Genomic DNA, 19664 nt, shown 5'->3' with positions numbered 1-19664 from the left:
ACAAACAGACTGTTTGCAAAAAGCATCCATTGTTTTTATTCTGCTCCACTGAAGCCTATGGGGATTGCCACAATGAAAGTGTAACATGCTGTTATGCAACCTAACAAAAAAAAAAGTGACAACAATGGTATAGCAATTGTCACTTATTACCAATAATTATTAGCAACACCATCAACCACAGGAAACTGACAAACACTAAAAAGGAGCAATTATTCAACTTGATAGCTACTTTCACAACCAGGCCCTTTAGACTACAGTGCAGTCTATGGTGTCGGGAACTCAACTAACCAGCAGTCTCAACCAACTAGCACAAATCACTCACAGTGGTGAAGGTCAACTTGTAGGCTCTGCTGTGCTTAGACTGTGTTCCATGGCTCCCCAAGGTTAATATACCATATTTTTTGGACTGCAAGATGCTCCTGACCATAAGACGCACCTATGTTTAGAGGGCAAAAAAACATGTATATGCTAAACCTGGTGCATCCATGGTGAAGGGGCATTCTTGTGCCCCCCTTAGTACCTCATGCCCCTTTGTACATATTGTGTCTCCCTGTGTCCTCCTCTGTACCTCGAGTCCTCCTGTGTCCCCCATGTGTCCACCTCTGTCCTCCTTGATGCCCCTTTGTGTCCCCCTGTGTTCTCCTCTGCATGGGCACAGTACAGGGAGTCCCTGACATTGCAGCGGGTTGGAGGTTTGTACTGGCAGGCGTTCACAAGTCAGGAAATCCCTGCATTTGGAGTATAAGACGCAGTTACTTTTCTTCCCCCACTTTTGGGGGAGAAAAAGTGAGTCTTATAGTCCAAAAAATACAGTCCTTTTAATTACTATATTTCAACATTAAACACAGAGTTCATGGGGTGTATATGGAGTGGGATATAGTAATGTATTACCTAGGCCTATTTTTAACATGGAGTCTCAAGCAACCAGAAAGCACACTTAACCAGCACTAGCCGATCCCAGTCTGTGTCGGATAAACAAGACTCCTGTATTATCAGATCACTGACAATGGTAGATTGAGAGAGCTGCTTGTTTCACTACTGATAACAGGTACTCCCAATTGTCACATGTGAGAGTTGCTCATCAAGTATACATGTTAAAAATAGAATTGAAGGCTTTATTGTGTGCTAGTTCACAGGAACGTAGAAGGAAAGAAACAAAAGACAGGCGGTAAAATAGACAGTCCCTCTGGGGGTCCATCCAGCCATACACAACACTGAAGTGCACAGAGCTGTGGAAAGACAATGTCATTTAAAGGCAGGGCAAACAGCTGTTCAAATAGTGTTAAACTTTACCGTATGTGTTAGAGCTATTCCAGAGCTGAGAAAAAGAATATTAAAATGGAGTATGTGTGACTCATTCAGCAAAGTACACCATTTCCTGAAGAGCTGAAGTGGTTTCCTGATGGATTCTACATGTTCTGTTGGGTTACATTGACCATTGCATAACTTAGTTATCATACAGCTCATACCACCTCTATACAGGGGTCTTCTTTCAATTAACAATGTATAAATATCCACCTAGCAGACAAATTATTTCCTTCCCAACTTGTCATTTTGCAGTTCTTTTCCAAACTGCAAATGTTATGCATTAATATGAAACAAGCCTCTATCTGGCATGTGTTATTAAAATTAATATTCATGGAAAAATGAAAAGCAGGCCTCTGGGTACTGTTGTCTGCCCATGTGTAAAATTCTCATTTTCTTAAGACTTAATTTGGAGGCTTTGAAACGCATGCGATTAAAAATTATCAGAATTTTAAGTGCAAAGGTTTGACACACCATTAAAATAATACAGATGCGAGAGGGCGAGCAAACCGCAAGGATAATGCAGAATTTTAGCTGCCTTCTAAATCACGCCAGATAATAAACTTAGCGGCGAGAAACTGTTCATTCTGGATTTTATCGTCTCCATCAACTCGACAAAATAGACAGAGTCAGCTGTTTGGCAATTAAAAACCTGGTCATTAATCACTTGTTCTGTGGCTAAAATTAACGCAAGGGGCATATCGTCTCAAAGTTACAATAACAGATACAGCACACGCAAACCTGCAATCTAATATGAGCTGTTAAAGAGCCCCTTTTAGGAAGTCGTATCAGCAATAATTCAAATCTTCACTCTGAAATGGATCTAACAGGAACATTTTACTAACCCAGAAAAGTTTTTGTCTTAATTTTTTTTTTATCTTACCTTTAGCTCTAGTGAGGCTGGAAGGACCCCTTATCAAGGCTGTCTGCTGTACTGCCAGTGTTGAACAGGAATGTCTTAAAGGGAACCTTAACTGAGAGGGATATGGATGTTTCCATTTAAACAATACCAGTTGCTTGGCAGTCCTCTTGATCTCTAACTGCAGTAGTGGTTGAATCACACACCTGAAACAAGCATGCAGCTAATCCAGTCTGACTTCAGTCAGAGCACCTGATCTGCATGCTTGTTGAGGGGCTGTGGCAAAAAGTATTAGAGACACAGGATCAGCAGCAGAGTCAGGCAACTGGTATTATTTTAAAAGGAAAAATGCATATCCTTCTCAGTTTAGGTTCCCTTTAAGGCCCATACACACATAAGGTACATATATCTGTACAGACACGTGTTGTGCGACAGTTCCTTCATGTGGACACGGCAAAGACAGTCTGCGGACACAGCCATGTCTGAGCGATTGAACGGGTGAATCGCTCGCGGGTTCTGTGGCTCGAACCGTTGCGAAGTCTGTCATTGTCCTCACGTGTGTATGGAAGTCTTCTGCAGACATCAGAGTCACTCTCAATGAACATCCAGTTGTCGGCTCTATCTGTCACGGACAACTTCCGCCATGTTTTCGCCCTTTCTGTTGTCGCAGGTGTACAACTGTCGCCGAGCATGAATTGTTGCTGCCATGAATCAGTTGATGTCTCTTGTTGGTTTGTTGCTGCTCACAGATACAGACCTTTGTATGTCGTGTGTATGGGCCTTTAGTGTTCATAACGATTAGTAAGATGAGCATTAGCCTGCTAGACCGAACACATTTTTTATCTACTCTACTCTGATAGGGTTAAAGCAATGCTGTTTTGAAAACATACTTAAGAAGTTAAGAAAACATACTTGACAACATTTTTCCTGCTTTTAAATTTTCTTATTTCCAATTCAGGTTTTCAATTTCTGAAGGGGGGTAGGAGGCACTGGAAGTTTGCACCCTGCATTTATCTCTTTAGGTTTCCCTTAAATTAGAAACTGTGCGTGTTGTCCATAGTAACCAATCCTAATAATTTCCTTTAGAGATGGTCAATTTGATGTTAATTCCAGGTTGATGCAAAATTTGAGAGATGGTCATCGAAATTTAAATGCAATGGAATTGGGCCAATCAAAAATAGTAGGTAGTGTATTACACTAGCCCAGCTCCAATCTGTATATAATTTATATTCAAACTGCAGTCTAGAATTATTTGCACCTTATAGACCAACTCTAATCGTCACTGAAAGTTAATGAAAATATTATTCAGCTATGAATTGGGCCAATCCATATTGGGATAAAGTGCATTTCATTGGTCTATATCCAAGCTTCATACAATATACTGTAGATTAGATCTAGATGCAGTTTAGGAAACACAGCTTGTCAGGAGAGTGGGCATTCCTCAGCTAGTTAACAGCTCTCATTGCTCACCAAATAGATGTTCACCTGGCCTTATCTACCTTCCCATTTTGCTGCTCAATGATTAACTCTTTGTGGCCAGCACTGCAGCTCAACAGTCTCATTACCTGTTTGCTCAGTTCCTATCTGGCCAGTGTATAACTAATGTATAACAAAGCACTTAAAAGATTCTCACACCCTCCCCAGTGTGTTTAGAGAAGCCATGAGAGCCTCCCATCACCCTGCCGTGCCAGTATGGAAAGGGTAAATTCTTTATTGCAGACTAAACAATGTGAATTACACAATAAACAATTACAAAACTTTTCTAAGAACTGCAAACTGCTGCAGGGGGCATTTGTGAGGGAAAGGAGGCTGATGGAGGAGAATGGAAGGAGGAGAATGGAAGGAGGGGTGGGCATGAGGGACTACTTCATATATGTGCCTGCTCCTCCCTTTTTCACTGTATGGTTCAGCTCTGGTATCCTTTAACGCTAAACTACTGAATACAAGGAGTCTTCATATACCTTTAAAAAAAGAAGATCCATTCCAAAGCCCCATAATACATCTTGTTGACTGATAGTGACAGGTCGTCTAATCCTCACAACACCATTAGACGCCTTCTTGAAATACATAAAAATTAAATCATCTTTATAAACAGAAACAAAGCATCTCCTTTATAATTACCAATGAGATTCAATATCCAGAACTAATTCACGTCAGGGATAAAGCAATTTGTTCACAAGTGCCAGCGCTGAAAAGTGCTGGAGGTGGCAGAATGATGCCAAGGTGGAGGGAAAAATGCAGAGTTGACAAATAACTGGCTCGCCTGTCTGAACGGGATGTCTCACCGTACCGGCTAAAGATGTACAAATTTAATTAAGAATGCAAAGGAGCTGTAAATCAGGCGGCAATAGCAATCACAAGTTGATATTAGGAGCATTTTAATGCTCATCAAATGTGACTTTTCCCATAAATGGCTTGGACTGAAAGGGCAAGTGACGTTACCTGGCTTACGTTAAAGCGTGTTATTCCATCAGGATTAAGGAAGTATTATTATCATATATGCACTCCGTTATAAAGGACAAAAGGATAGATGGGACTACTAGTGCTTAACCTCCCTGGCGGTTTATTTATTTTGCCAGGGAGGCTGCAATGTGGTTTTTTTTAAATTAAAAAAAAAATATTTCATGCAGCCAACTGAAAGTTGGCTGCATGAAAGCCCACTAGAGGGCGCTCCAGAAGCGTACTTTCGATCGCCTCCGGCAATCGAAAGTAACAAGATAGGCCGCAATGAGCGGCCTATCTTGTTTCGCTTTCCTCGTCGCCATGGCGACGAGCGGAGTGACGTCATGGACGTCAGTCGACGTCCTGACGTCAGAGCCGCCCGATCCAGCCCCTAGCGCCGGCCGGAACTGTTTGTTCCGGCTGCGCTGGGCTCGGGCGGCTGGGGGGACCCTCTTTCGCTGCTGCACGCGGCGGATCGCCGCGGAGCGGCGGCGATCGGGCAGCACACGCGGCTGGCAAAGTGCCGGCTGCGTGTGCTGCTTTTTTCAGAATGGAAATCGGCCCAGCAGGGCCTGAGCGGCGACCTCCGGCGGCATACCCCGAGCTCAGCTCGGGATTACCGCCAAGGAGGTTAACAAGCATCAGCAGATCAAGCCAAGCTGGGATTTGGTTAATATAGGTTTCACCAGGTGGAGATAGATAGATAGATAGATAGATAGATAGATAGATAGATAGATAGGATAGATTTTCTCACGACATTAAAGGGCCATTCCAGCAAAAAAACAGAACTGGACTTTTTGGACTATTCCATCACCTGATGGGGGATTCTCAGGGTTTTTTTTGCTGAAGCGGTTCTTTAAAGAGAACCCGAGGTGCGTTTAAAGAATGTTATCTGCATACAGAGGCTGGATCTGCCTATACAGCCCAGCCTCTGTTGCTATCCCAAACCCCACTAAGGTCCCCCTGCACTCTGCAATCCCTCATAAATCACAGCCGTGCTGTGAGGCTGTGTTTACATCTGTAGTGTCAGTCTCAGCTGCTCCCCCGCCTCCTGCATAGCTCCGGTCCCTGCCCCCGTCCCTTCCCTCCAATCAGCAGGGAGGGAAGGAATGCAGGCGGGGACTGGAGTTCTGCAGGAGGCGGGGAGAGCAGCAGACTTACACTATAGAGGTAAACACAGCCAGCTCTGACAAGCTGTTTGTCAGCAGCGTGGCTGTGATTTATGAGGGATTGCAGAGTGCAGGGGGGCCTTAGGGGGGTTTGGGATAGCAACAGAGGCTGGGCTGTATAGGCAGATCCAGCCTCTGTATGCAGATAATATTCTTCAAACCCACCTCGGGTTCTCTTTAAATCAACTAGAATAGGGGGTTCACTTTTTGTTAAGAAATTGTGGTTCCCACCCATACCATTTATTTATTTCCCAACCATTGCATCTGATTATATAGGCAGTAATAAGCCACCGGTTAACAGATTAGGGGAAACGCCAAAATCACTAAATGGTGTGTACATGCTTGTCTGCTAAGTACACATAAAACCTTTGACATTTATTTCCTTTTAAACAATACACATTGCCTGGCTATCTTGTTGATCCTTGGCCTCTAATACTTTTTGCCACAGACCCTGAACAAGTATGCAGATCAGATGTCAGTGACAGAAATCTGACAAGATTAGCTGCGTGCTTGTTTCACGTGTGTGATTCAGACACTACTACAGCCAAAATGATCAGTCGAACTGTCAGGCAACTGGTATTGGTTAGGAAATAAATATGACAGCCTCCATTTGTCTCTCACCTCAGGTTCCGTTTAATGCAATGAAAGTTTATGGAAGTCCCAGAGTCAGGAATTGAGAAAATCTCTTCAATGAAGAAAAAAAAAAAACCATACCGTACCTAAAAGAGGTTACTAATTATATATTTATATAATGCTGACATTTTCCACAGTACTCTAATCCCGTTCTGCATATCCATAACTAAACTAAAGCCAAATAAAAGCAAAATAATGCAAGTTGCAAGTAAAACTCTGTGCATTCACCAACTGCTGTAACGTCATTCAATTCTCATAATTCTGTGGAACCTGTCGGGCATGGCTGTGCTCTCTATACATTCCCTACATGCAAACATCACGTATAATAACGTTTTTAATACACCTGTTTTACTAAGGTATAGTCCTAAAATATATATTTTCTAATTAGGAATAAATAAAATATGCATTTTTTGCCTCAACTGCTGGTTTAATTGGAAACATTTTATTAGTATCTTGCTTTACTGCTGTAGTAAACAGACCACTTACACAGGGCTGTGGAGTCGGAGTTGAGGAGTTGGAGCAATTTTGGGTATTCTAAGTCGGAGTTTGGAGGAGTCAGGAGTCGGATGATTTTTGTACCAAATGCACAGCCCTGGTAAGTATTGGACTTATGAGTCGGAGTCATTTTGGGTACCTGGAGTCGGAGTTGGAGTCGGTAGTTTCATAAACTGATGATTTTTGTACCGACTCCACAGCCCTGCACTTACATTACAGTAATCAAGTCTCCCGATTTTGTGACTGTGATTGCTCACTATGAACATATTTCCACTTCAAAGCAGTAAAAAAATTAAAATATTTTTTAAGAACCAGACTTTAAACTCAAACCAGCTGCTGAACCTCCAAAAAATGATGAAACATCTGTGATAAGTTATATTTTCTGGATTACTACTTTTTACGTAGAAATGCAATGGTTTTACATCTAAGCCTAATAACTTATGCAAGATAATATATTTAAACAAGTCATTTTCAAAACCTGAGATTTGACTTTGTACGTTCTGGCATTGTGTTCCTTCTAAACAGGAATGTGCAGAGCCACAGCCATCAGGCCTGGTACTGCGTGTGCCATAGCTGGAGATGCCATATGTACAGTGGATTTCATTTTAAGTGTTTTCAGTCAATTAAAAACATATGGGAGGTGCTGGCCTAATTTCTCAGTCTCTAGTTTGAAGAATGGGAGAGCGAAAAGGCTAATTTGCTTCACTGTGTGTGTCCCTCGCAGGGACGCAACGCTACAACTGCCGCTGAGCCCGGTGCCCCTAATGCGAGGAGATTTGTAATACAAGTTAACAAGGAGGCTGGGAACAGATGAATGGATTCCGAGACTTGCACCTTAGAAATGCAACCATTAACAGACCGCTTGGTGCTTAAAACCTAGAGAGAGGCAGGGATTAGTGAAGTAAATGCATCTGAAAGAAAACTATTCAGAATAGTACAAAACCCAGTTTGTAATTTAACATAGTTAAAAATGATCTTTCCTTACAGAGTGGCTTTCAGTCATATTCCAAACTACATAGAAAATAAAAAATATATATTTCTTTAGTGATTTCTATAGCGTCAGTGCTGCATGTTTCATCCATTTAGATGCTCTTAACCCTGTCACCGCCTAACTGCGAATTAGCGCATTTGACCTGTGGTTTACAGTTTGAGAGGAGATAAAATGCCACTTTCTGCCCTTTGGAGGGTGACTGCTGGGCGGGAACTTGGCCATGCTGGGAGGGTATGCATAAGAGGGTGCGGGGTCCCATCAAAGACTCACTAAGCAGCCCCATGAGTTATATTTCTGCCGTAGTACACACACTAGATATCAGTCACCTGAATATTCCTTACTGTCTCAAGCAAATATCTAGTGTCAGTGCAGGTGTGTTTCCATGTCAACATTCAGCAGTCCATCATAAAGCACACACTGTGAACAAGAGCTGTAGTCTTTTATTGTTGTAGTCCCTGTAGGAGGCATCCCTTACTTGTTTACCACCCAATCCACCACCACCACCACATCCATGGAGAGGTGCAGGCATCTTGGTGGTGGCTATGTAGCGTGTATTTAGAGCAGTCATTTGTAAAACGGTAATCAGAACAATCACATAACAATCCATTTGGGCAACAGTTAGGGCTGGTTCACACTACCAGAGCTTTTTAAGTGTCAGTGATTTAAAAAGTTCTTGCTAACGTAATGCTATGGGTGCTATATAAAAAAAAACACATCACTCAAGTGAGAACACACACACAAAGCATTACATTAGCAAGAGCTTTTTAAATCCATTGCGCTTAGAAAAGTGCTAGTAGCATGAACCAGCCCTTACTGAGTGTGTGTACAGGACTCTGTGCTTACCCCGAGAGCAAGCAAGCTGTGTGCGAGCTGATCTTTTATAAAGCAGCAGGGACAGCCATACTATCTCAGAGAAAAAAAAAGAAAACACATATCCATGTAGATAAATATTTGTTCGACTTACATAAACTATGTATTGTACTATTGTACTGTTCAAGTTTTGATTTCAGTGAATTTTATATAGTAAATAAAGAACAAAAACTGTTCCAGGCATTTTCCATCTCCTCTGAAGCTACTCCTGATGTAATTTCCTCCCTTGCTCTTTTTATCTCCTGCCTGAAATGGTGTAGGCTTTGTAAACCCACCCTCCCCACTGAGCTCTGTACTAAAACCGCACTGCCATATCCAGCTTGCTTTGTAAACACATGTGAGCACAGCACAGATTGTATTTCTGCAGCTTCTGCAAAGTGGTGAGGTGTATTTCCCTTCTCAGCCTCGTGTCACATTGATGTGCCCTCAGCCAATCAGCGAGGAGCAGGAATGTGGGAGAGGAGATAAGAAGCTTTCCTCTCCCAGGCAATGTACCAGAACAGAGCCAGACTGACTGAGATAAGATTCATTACTGCAGACACAACTATGATTACATTGGAATGCTTGCAATGCATGGTTAGGATGTAGACTACATAATAAACACAGAACAGTGCGTAAATGGAATTTGACTTTATGGCTGACAGTCCCACTTTAACTAATTTGGACGGTCCACCATTTTTTCCAATGCAGAAATCCCACGATCAACTTAGCAGCTTCTAAAAATGCTACAAGAGAAAGGGGCATGCAATACACATGTAACGCCACAATCTGATTTTTAGTAATTGCCTGAAATCTGCATGATGACAGATATGACAATTACTCAACTGCACTTATCTGGACATTGACTTCTGCTACTAAAACAGCAAGCATGTCTATTAGAATACCCTATGTAGTGTACAGCTTTTACCATTTATTTCGGTACAGGCATTAGCAGCTTAACGTCAAGGCATGCTTTACTCACATTCCAATTACCGTATATATCTGTTCTTGTCTCGCAGTGGAAGACAATACTGCATAATGGCAAGCTGCGGTGTACCCTGGAAATTTTTTACAACGTTAGCAAGAGTGTATCTTCCTCGCTAATTTCTAGAAGTCTACATCTTGAAGGAAACATAAGTATGTTGTATTTTGGAGCCTCTGGGATTCAAGTCAGGGGAATAATAACTAGGCCCAGACTCCAGGCTGGTGGTTGCACGTCTTCTCTGGTTCCCACGAGCTGTTAAACGACATCCTTTGTACAGAGGACCCTGGCTTAGATTTCAGTCAGGATGAGAAACAGCTGGCTGATGCAGAACAGGACTAGATAGCAGCATTTCTGATGACTGGGAGAAGTGACTGCGAGGAGTCAGCTAATTAACAGTCGCTGGGTGTGGAGGGTTACAGTGGTGACGTACCCTGGGTTAGTATGTTACTCGTGGTTTAAGAATCCAGGAGGGAATTTAAAAGTACAACAATCCAGATTAGCTATTCCCAAACTCCGCAATTTACTATTCAACCAATTGCTTGTCTGAGCCATGCTTATGCTCTGAGTCCTATGGGAGAAAAGCACTTTACAAATGTTTGTTGTTGTTGTAGCTACTCCCATTGCACTGGCTTTAGCTGCTTCTGTTCCCTAGATCTTAAAACGATTTGAGCAGCATTATAAGAAAAATGGTGCGCTGCTCTGGCCGGGTACACATTATAACCAGCTGGAATCTGCGGATTGTGCAGCAGGCGAGAGAGAAGACAGTGGATTCTATATTGCCGCACAATCCAGATTCCAGCTGGTTATTATATGTACCCAGCCAGGCAATGCATTCCGGGAGATGTAGTTCCAATTGATGGGAACTACATCTCTCGGCATGCATCATGCTTCTCTGGGATGCATCACGTGGCTGGGGACATACAAATAACCAGCTGGAACCTGCAGCTGTGCGGCAGGCGAGAGAGAAGATGGAGGCATTTATTTGGGCATGGGGGGCCAAGGAGCAGCCCCCCTAGGTAAGTATATGCCTGCTTTATCCCCACAGTGTGCCGTTAACTAAACTCCCTTAGAGGAGGTTCATTGAACAATTTTTGTTATAATGCTGCTCAGATCCCTTTAAGACGGGACATAGCCATGCCCTTTTTTAAAAAAATGACTACAACAGTGTGTCCATAAACCTCTAAAGCCATCATAAAATTAAAGCGATCCATATTCCATCATAATGTCATTGAAAACAAAATGGATTAGGCAAGCTTAAATGTTCATATTATCATTTACCGGTATAGCGCCAACATTTTCTGTACCATTGTACAAAGCAGACAAAACTGGGGACCTTAGATACATAAACAGCTCAACCACAGAACAATTAACCATCCAACAACATAAGCACCAAAAAACAAACAAAAAAAAAACAACAGCTTCATTCACGCTATGTGCGGTGCTGTGTGACCTGCCCTCATCTACACACATACAAATAAAATCCCTTCCACTGTCTGTCTACCGAGGATTAGGAAAACATTGCTGCCTGAAATTGAGCCTTTAAGTGACTACACAAAATTAGTATAACCTTGATGTACCTGAATCTTTTGCTATAAGCTATAAACACATTGCAGCTCCTAAAAAATGAAAAGCACAAATGACCATAAAAGCCTCTTCATACTAGAACAGCATCCACTGACAGCTCTTTGCATAAATAGAAATATGTTCAGCTGTTCTGTATGGCGAGGAAGCCTGAATGTCTGAAGCATATTCAGCAAAAGGAGCACAGCAAAACACAACCTATAGGAGTCCCCAGAGAGGGTTTGCTTTCTTGTCAGTGACTTGGGCAAGACAGAAGAATTTTTAGCACAGTGAGCAGGAATGACTGGGCAACTTTGGAACATGAGGTCACTAACACAGGACACTCATCATATTTTTTCTTTTTTTTAGGAATAAAAGAGGCTTTTTTGTTCAGCTGCATGACATTAAAACAATTCACACAGACCAGGCCTTTAAACTGTAATTCCAGAATGAATCAACTTTACAATGATGTCATGCCCCTTTGTGATTAAAAGTAGTGGGATTGAAAAAAACAACAACAATTGCATATACTGTAAATACGTGACTCCCTGGTGGTCTAGAACTGTTTCCCAGTAGGTACTGCAGAAATCGTATTGCTAAGCACACAAAGAAGTAAGGAGTGAGGCTACCCACATGCATTCTGGGAAGAGGAGGATTGTTGGGCCCACCCTTGCTGAGCTCTAGATTATGTACCACAGCTCCCGATGCATGCTGGATCGCCTTGACTGAGTGGAGGCAACAAAGCATTGTTCTTCTAACGCCTCCCACTATGTTGTTTGTCCCATGGACCATGGAGGCGAGAACACACTCCATTTTGAAAACAATTTTCCTTGTACTCAGTTCCCTTTAAGAAGGTAGACCTTATCATTCACACTAAACATACTTGCTTTCGGATTTCTCCTTTTTTATTTTCAGGTGCAGTTGGGCTTTAATGTTATGTGATCTCACGGTCAATAGTAAACATGCCAACCTTGTGTCATACAGAAACCACAGTGATCATGCAAAATGATGGATTCACTTATGCCGCAAGTTCAGGAAACTCCAAGTTGTTTATCGGTGTTTAATATTAATCATATGATCACTTTCAGCTGAGCTCTGAACTGCCGCTATCACGGTGTTAAATATTAATATGTACGCCTACTGAATATAGCCTACCATTCCTTCTGAGCCAGCAAGTGGTTTTTGTCACCACTTGTTTGTTTATCATCTAGTTTGCATGTGTTTGATCTGGTCCTGGGTCTCATCTCACACATAAAAAGCTGACTGGTGTGCGGATATGCCCTCTACATAACACAAACTCCGTCTGCTACTTAATATCAGTGCAGCTGACTGTATATCTCTAGGCTAGGTATTAACTTATGTATGACCTCTGTGGTCAGTAATGGCATCATAATTTAAAGTGCATCTTCTTTTTAATTGTGGTGACAACAATAATAACAGGAATGTGGCCAGAATTAAACTGAAGGGAACTGGCACGAGACTGCCAAACTGCAAAAAGGTTACCAGTTCTTCATCCTGACCTACTTCTTGCTACAATGCTTAAAGTGGACCCAAATTAAAAATACAAATCTGTACCAATATATAGAATTTAACCTTGCGTAATAATAAATTGAAGCATTTTCAATTTTAGAAAAGTAGATTTGTGTATTTACTATAATCGGTGGGAGAAGACCCTCCCCTTGCTTTTAAATTGCAGCCGGACAAACTCGGTAGACTGTGGTTGGAGTGGGAAGCATCCATAATAGTAGGAGGAGAGCTGTCCCTCTGCCAGCTGGGGAAAGTCTTGCGGTGTCTGTGTGCACTGGGAAGTCACATGGTGTGATGTCATCAGGCAGTGCCTTCACTCTGCTGTCAATAGACTGGGAATGTGCGTCTTGGAGGAGCCCAGAGGAAGTCTATTTACTCTCATCTAACTTTCCCCACTTATTCTCAAATAATTCAACGCACTACACACGCCTACTGTAGATAACGCTTTACATCCCTTTTCCTTTTTATCCTGCATCTGGCTCCCCGAAATAAGTTTTTACTGGTAAAATCATATTAAATCATATCCCTCTCATTACAGTGTTGTTTCAAAGGACAACTGAAGAGTGAGGGATATGAAAGCTCAAATGACTGGATCACGGTCCTGGAACTCCCGCAGGAAGACTATTCCTTGCGATGCCTCACCTCACTCAGGTCACCCTCCTGAGCAAAAACCATGCAATATCAGTGAAGCGATCTGGAGCGATTGCGGTACAGTGCTTATAAAGCGCTGACCGTGATCGCTCTGAATCGCGGAAGTGCAAGCAGTGATTTTACCTTGCAGTAAAATCATACATGCAAAATGGTAGCGCTAAACTACTGCTATAGTGTGAATGGGCCCTAAAGCCTTCAGCCACTGACCCAGATCAAGCATAAACATCAGGGGCTGTGATGCTTCCAGACCTTGATAACAGAAATCAACGCCCTGTTTGTTTGCAGCTATCCCTGCCAGGGCTTAGATTTCAAATGAGCCACTCCAAGTGGTCTCGTCACCCTCGCCACTGCAGACACATAGTGAATTTCACAGCAACTATATGTGTTTACCTTGTCTTCTGTGCAAGTTTAGGTCCGCTTTAGGGGCCTAGAACTGTTCAGTACGGAAAGCATTAAAGTCTGTCTATATTAGCTGCGTGCTTGTTTCATGTGTGAGATTCAGACACTACTTCAGCCAAGCAGTTGCCATGCTCAAACAAATCATGAGACAGTTTTCCGCTGCCCGGTGACGCTGTCGTGTGTTAAACACGATGCTTTCCATTCGGCAGCATGTAATTGCAGCCGAATGGCGCTTGTGGCTGGCAACCGGGAGGCTGCACTGCTTGACAAACGAGGAGTTCAGCCACCCGTGGAAAAGAGGTCTAACAATAACAAAGCCATTAATGCCAATAACGACACATTTACCATAAGGAAAAAAAAAAAAAGGAAAGAAATCAGAAATATGAAAATATGATAATTACTACTGCTAATAATGTAAACATTCAGAAATAAAACCAATACATTTGCATAATTTATGCCACAAAAATGGCTCCAAGAACTTCGTTAATTGTCAGAAAAGATTGTTCTGCTTTACATGGGCCTGAACCTTCAAAGCGGGTTTCCTGTTTTTAAATCAAAATAACCAATTAGATTTCTATTATCTTAAGCTGGCCATACACTGGCCCGATTTTCCGCCGTTTCGACAGCAGATTCGATCACTGGGATCGAATCTGCTGCCAATCGTTCGCGCTACACGCCGAATTTCGATCCATTTCGTCCGATCCAGTCGATCGCTCCGTGCGGAAAATTACCATCGATCGCCCGCGGGTAGGGAGCGCCTCGCTAGCGGCGTTCGAGTGCCCGACAACCGACGAAATAGAGCGGGCATACATTACCTGCTCCGCCGGCGCGACTACCCCCGGTCACCGCTGCTCCGTGTCCGCACTGGTCTCCGGCATGCTTCAGTTCCTCCTGCCCGGCAGGAAGTTTAAACAGTAGAGGGCGCTCTACTGTTTAAACTTCCTGTCGGGCAGGAAGAAGTAAAGCATGCCGGACCTAGAGACCAGAGCGGAGACAGAGCAGCGGTGACCGGGGGCAGTCGTACCAGCGGAGCAGGTAATGTATGCGGGCGGGGGGAGCGGCGGCAGCACCACCACAACAGATTGTGAACGGTTTCAGGCTGAAATCGGTTCACAATCTGTTTGCAGTAAAGGTAGCCATACGATCCCTCTCTGATCAGATTCGATCAGAGAGGGATCTATCTGTTGGTCGAATCTGATGGCAAATCGACCAGTGTATGGCTACCTTAAATCTGATTCAATATTGAGTAGAAGCAGAGTGAATTTTCTCTCTTAACATCAGGGCCATTAAGTTTTTGTTTGTTTGATTTTTCTTAAGCCTTGGCCGCTGTTTTTCCAACACTTCACAGAATGCAAATTGCAATATATCCACAGCTACACCTCCCCCCCCCCCCCCAAAAAAAAGAGACATTCGGGAAACAAGGTCAGATCAAACCAACAAGGATGAAATATCACAGCCAGATCAATGCTATTGGTGTCACATGATCTAGAGCAGCCAGGGAAGGTATATTTGAGATGTGTACAGTGAGATTTTATTAGTCCACCTAAATCCAAAGCAGGATTCAGTTTCAAGATTGAGATTGTGATTAAACTTTTACTGGAAGAGGAAAAGATGGGGTGAAGTTTACAATTGATTTTCAAAAAGAAAACAAATCAAGATATCTTAACATGTAAAGACCTAAATGCCTCAACTCCACCTACAGCTTGCTGGGGTTTCGTACCTGCGGAAATTCAAGTCTATGGCTTCTAGCGCGAGAGCTCAGGCATACAGGTATCTTACATCCGATTCATAGTATGGTACTCCGGGACTCCGAGCTGTAATCAAGGCCAAGTGGATGCAAACCCAAATAACTTTAGTTTTTAATCCTTTTTAATTTTAATGCTATTTTAAGTATTTGCGCTCCAATTTTCTTTTGTTTTCAATGGTTAAGCTGAATCTCTGAAATGCTCTAACTAGAAACTAAGGCCCACTGCATTTCTTTAAAAAAAAAAAAAAAAAAAAAAAGCTACCTTAGTATAACATTTCTAAGTGTGTCAGTGATTTGTACAGACATATGAAAGGTAACACAACAGAGATTGTTGTGCATGGTGTGTGATTTTGTTAACAACACATGGCGGCGGCTATCGATAGGTTTTAGCGTTACCTGCTTGGTTGACCTTTCCTAGTGAAGGCTACAAACAGCCAGCTGGTGCTTGGATTGTGATCCTGTGAGCTGAAAAATCTCTGTTCAAGGTGAGACAGTTTCTCTCTCACAAACAGTGTACTGAAGAGGTCTGAGTTAAGTTTGCCTTTAGCTTATGTTCAGTACAAAATTTTCTCATGTTGCAGCTACACCAATCACAAACTGGGGTAAGTCTGAGGTCGACCTCAAGTCAAACTAAAGAAAAATGTATTTCAAACTGGAGCTGACCTGATAAAGTCCGTGTAAACCAACTGAAGCAGAACTAAACTCCTATAAAGAGAGCAGGCCAGCATAATATCAAAGTTACCGCATTAACCTTTAAAGTCTAAAGACATTGTTTTAATCTATAGAAATGTTGAGGATTTAAAGTTCACTCTTTTTCTCTGTATCACAGTAGGAGGAGGAATGCTTTGTTAACCTGGCTAAACTGAGAGGCAATTGGTGTCAGATTGAGAAAAACAATAAATCAGGACTTCAAATAGATGCTCTTCAGCACTGGACTCCAATAGCAATAGGCCATTTCTTCTACAGAAAAGCACTTCAAAACACAATCATTTTACAAGGCAAGAGTAAGTCTACTTTACTGTCCAACCCTCATAATTCAAGTACACCGATGTTCAATTAGATGTTAATATATGTGGTTTGCATGCAAATGAAATGCCTTTTAAAATTGGACCAATCAAATTCCCTTCCTGCTTATTCTGATTGGCCCCAAAACAAGTACAGCATATGGTAATTTCCTTCTCCCTTCTCCAAGTATAGCCATTCAACTCTCACCATCTTAATAATTGCTATCCTCAGGCTGGAAAGTAGATTCACTAACCCTTCTTGTGTGTCCATTACCATTTCCTGGTGGCTCTAATGCTAGGTACACAGCATACAATTTTCTGTTAGATTTACCTGCCAGATCAATTTTTTTTCCAACATGTCCGATCTGAATTTTGATTGATTTTTCAATTTTCCAATCGTTTTTTACATCTTTTTTTAATCCATTTTCATAAAACTGAACGAAAATCGATCGAAGAATAAAAACAATTGGAAAATCGAAAAATCTATCAAAATTCAGATCGGACATCTTGGAAATAGTACTCACAAACCATAGAAGCTAGCTGCTGCGATTAGTTACCACTGTCAAGCTAGCAACTAGTTACTTTCACTGGGAAGTCCAATAAACTAGTCAGTTACTAGTTTACTGCAACTCAGTGTGCCTTTCTTTACTTGGGGTCGTTTCTACTTTAAGCTATTTTCAGTTTGAAACCATTTTATTAAGTTCAGCACATAAATTAAAAAAAAAAACCACCACAACAACCACTCTGTTTCTTTTCTGTGCCTTGAGCAACAAGAATTGTCATTTCTTCAGATGCTGACAAATAAGGTCTAAATGGCTTCCTTGATGATACACTTTTATAGGATCCAGAACAAATACCTTGCATCTGAGCCCATGATAAATCCTGTTTGTAGACCTTGCAGCACCATTGCACCACTGACAACTAAAATACAGTTTGCACATAAAAGTGACACCGTAATAGCAGAACACTAGTAAAACACAACAACGAATAACACAAAGCAATAAATAAATAAAGCTCTTAAAAATAATAATAAAGTAGAAGAAGATAGTCTGAGCCGCGTAAAATCACCATGTCACATATCCAAATCTATGGCTGAAAAGCAATCTTTAAAAAGCAGGATACAAAATTCAAATCTTAAGAAGCTGATCTTTGTATACAACAGTAACCGCTCAGGCACAACCACCACCTGGTGTACACTATAGACTTTGCAGATGTTAAAAAAAAAATTAATAAAATAATAATAAATACATACATACATACATACATACATACATACATACATACATATATATATATATATATATATATATATATATATATACACACATATATATAGTAGTCATAGGCTTTCATTGGCTTCGCTCTCTGGGTTCTATGGGAGGGGATTATAAACACAAAGTACCAGAGGAAAGGCCTGTTGCCACTGCGGCCAAATCGCAGCGGTTTCCGTGATTTTAAATGTAGGAAAGCAAAACAAAGGCCTGAAAAGGAGTAGGCCAGAGTGATCACATCACGGCAACTTATTAAAACAAAAACAAAAAAAAGGGAAGGTCAGAAACATAAAACTGGTGGTAATTTTGCCCAAATTCAAAGTACCTCACAAGCCTTTAAAATCTATTTTAAAGGACACCTGAAGTAAGAGGGATATGGAGGCTGCCATATTTAATTTGTTTTTAGCATATGTATATAGTTTTTAGCAATACCAGTTGCCTGGCTATCTTGCTGATTCTCTGCCTCTAATAGCCAGTGGCTGGATAGTGTACAGGGTTTGAATCCTGGCTAGGGTCAGTACCTACTCAGTAAGGAGTTCAAGGCAAGACTCCCTAACACTGCAGGGTGGCCCTCTTGAGCGCGTCCCAGTGGCTGCAGCTCTTGAGCGCTTTAAATCCGACAGGAGAAAAGCGCTATACAAATGTTAAAGATTATTATTCTTATTATTATTAGTAATACTTTCAGCCATAGACCCTGAACAAGCATGCAGCAGGTCAGGCGTTTCTGACATTATTGTCAGATCTGACAGGATTAGCTGCATGTTTGTTTTTTCTGGTGTAATTCAGACACTACTGCAGCCAAATAAATCTACAGGCCTGCCAGGCAACTGGTATTGTTTAAAAGGAAATAAATATTGCTGCACAGGTCTTTGATGCACACACCATGTATATGATTGACATGTTCATATTTCATATCCACAGCCATTGGGGTGCCCATATTTGTTTCTCTGCAGAGTTTTAACCCCAGCTTCATGACATGTAACATCCTTTCAACAGAAAACAAAACAATTCATGAATAAAAATGGATGGCAGGGTGGTTGCCGTTGCTACTAGAACCTTGCAAAGCTAACGTTGAAAGATAAAACCCTGCCCAGGACACTAACTACATGGAGTTTGTATACCGTCCTTGTGTTTGCAAGGGCTTCCCCTGGTCACTCCACTTTCTTCCCATATCAGAAAAATGGGATGGTTAATCTCTTTACAGACATTGCTCTGGCCACTGCTTCATGCAGGTTTGCTTGGGCTGGGTGGCAGAAGGCTACTTTTATCACCTAAGTATACAGCAATCATACATGATCATCATGATTGTCCACTATCACCATCTGCTCATGACCTGTTCTTTGACATGTGCAGAAGATGGGGGAATTGCCAGAACAGACATGGGACTGCTGGGCAAAATATTACATATGAGAGGTCTCTATGCACAATAACTGAAATGAATGATTGGATGAACTGTATAAAGCACTGCTGAAAATGTGTCAGTACTATACAATGGCATAATATTCATCTGTGTACTGAGGTATGGGCCAAAGAAAAAGTACAAAGCAAGCTCTCATTAGAAAATGTCCCCTAGTGGATACTCCATGGCTCCATATAACCCAAGGGCAATAATCAAAACCGGTATAAGATCCATCTACAAAGCAATAAAGATGACAGTACCTGAGTAGGACCAATATGGCTCCCCAGCTGCCTTACGCCTTCGTATCTGCACAGAACTTCCATGTCTGTTTTCATGTAGAGCTCCCACATTCCCCTCTGTGTAAGCTGAAACAAGAAG

The 19664-nt window shown here is 41.8% G+C and overlaps 1 protein-coding gene across 4 annotated transcripts in view; it reads right to left on the bottom strand.

Moving 5' to 3' along the window:
* Positions 1-19664, bottom strand: part of PTPRG (protein tyrosine phosphatase receptor type G) — an 831563-nt gene that overhangs the window by 650565 nt on the left and 161334 nt on the right. For all 4 annotated transcript variants that reach the window (XM_068253766.1, XM_068253765.1, XM_068253761.1 and 1 more), the window contains exon 2: positions 19547-19651. In XM_068253766.1, coding sequence (XP_068109867.1) covers positions 19547-19651 — 105 coding nt within the window. The remainder of the gene's footprint in view (positions 1-19546; positions 19652-19664) is intronic.

The sequence above is a fragment of the Hyperolius riggenbachi genome, chromosome 9 (assembly GCF_040937935.1).
Source record: "Hyperolius riggenbachi isolate aHypRig1 chromosome 9, aHypRig1.pri, whole genome shotgun sequence".
Lineage (NCBI taxonomy): Eukaryota > Metazoa > Chordata > Amphibia > Anura > Hyperoliidae > Hyperolius > Hyperolius riggenbachi.
The sequence above is the reverse complement of the archived record's forward strand: the minus strand, read 5'-3'. Positions and strand labels throughout refer to the sequence as shown.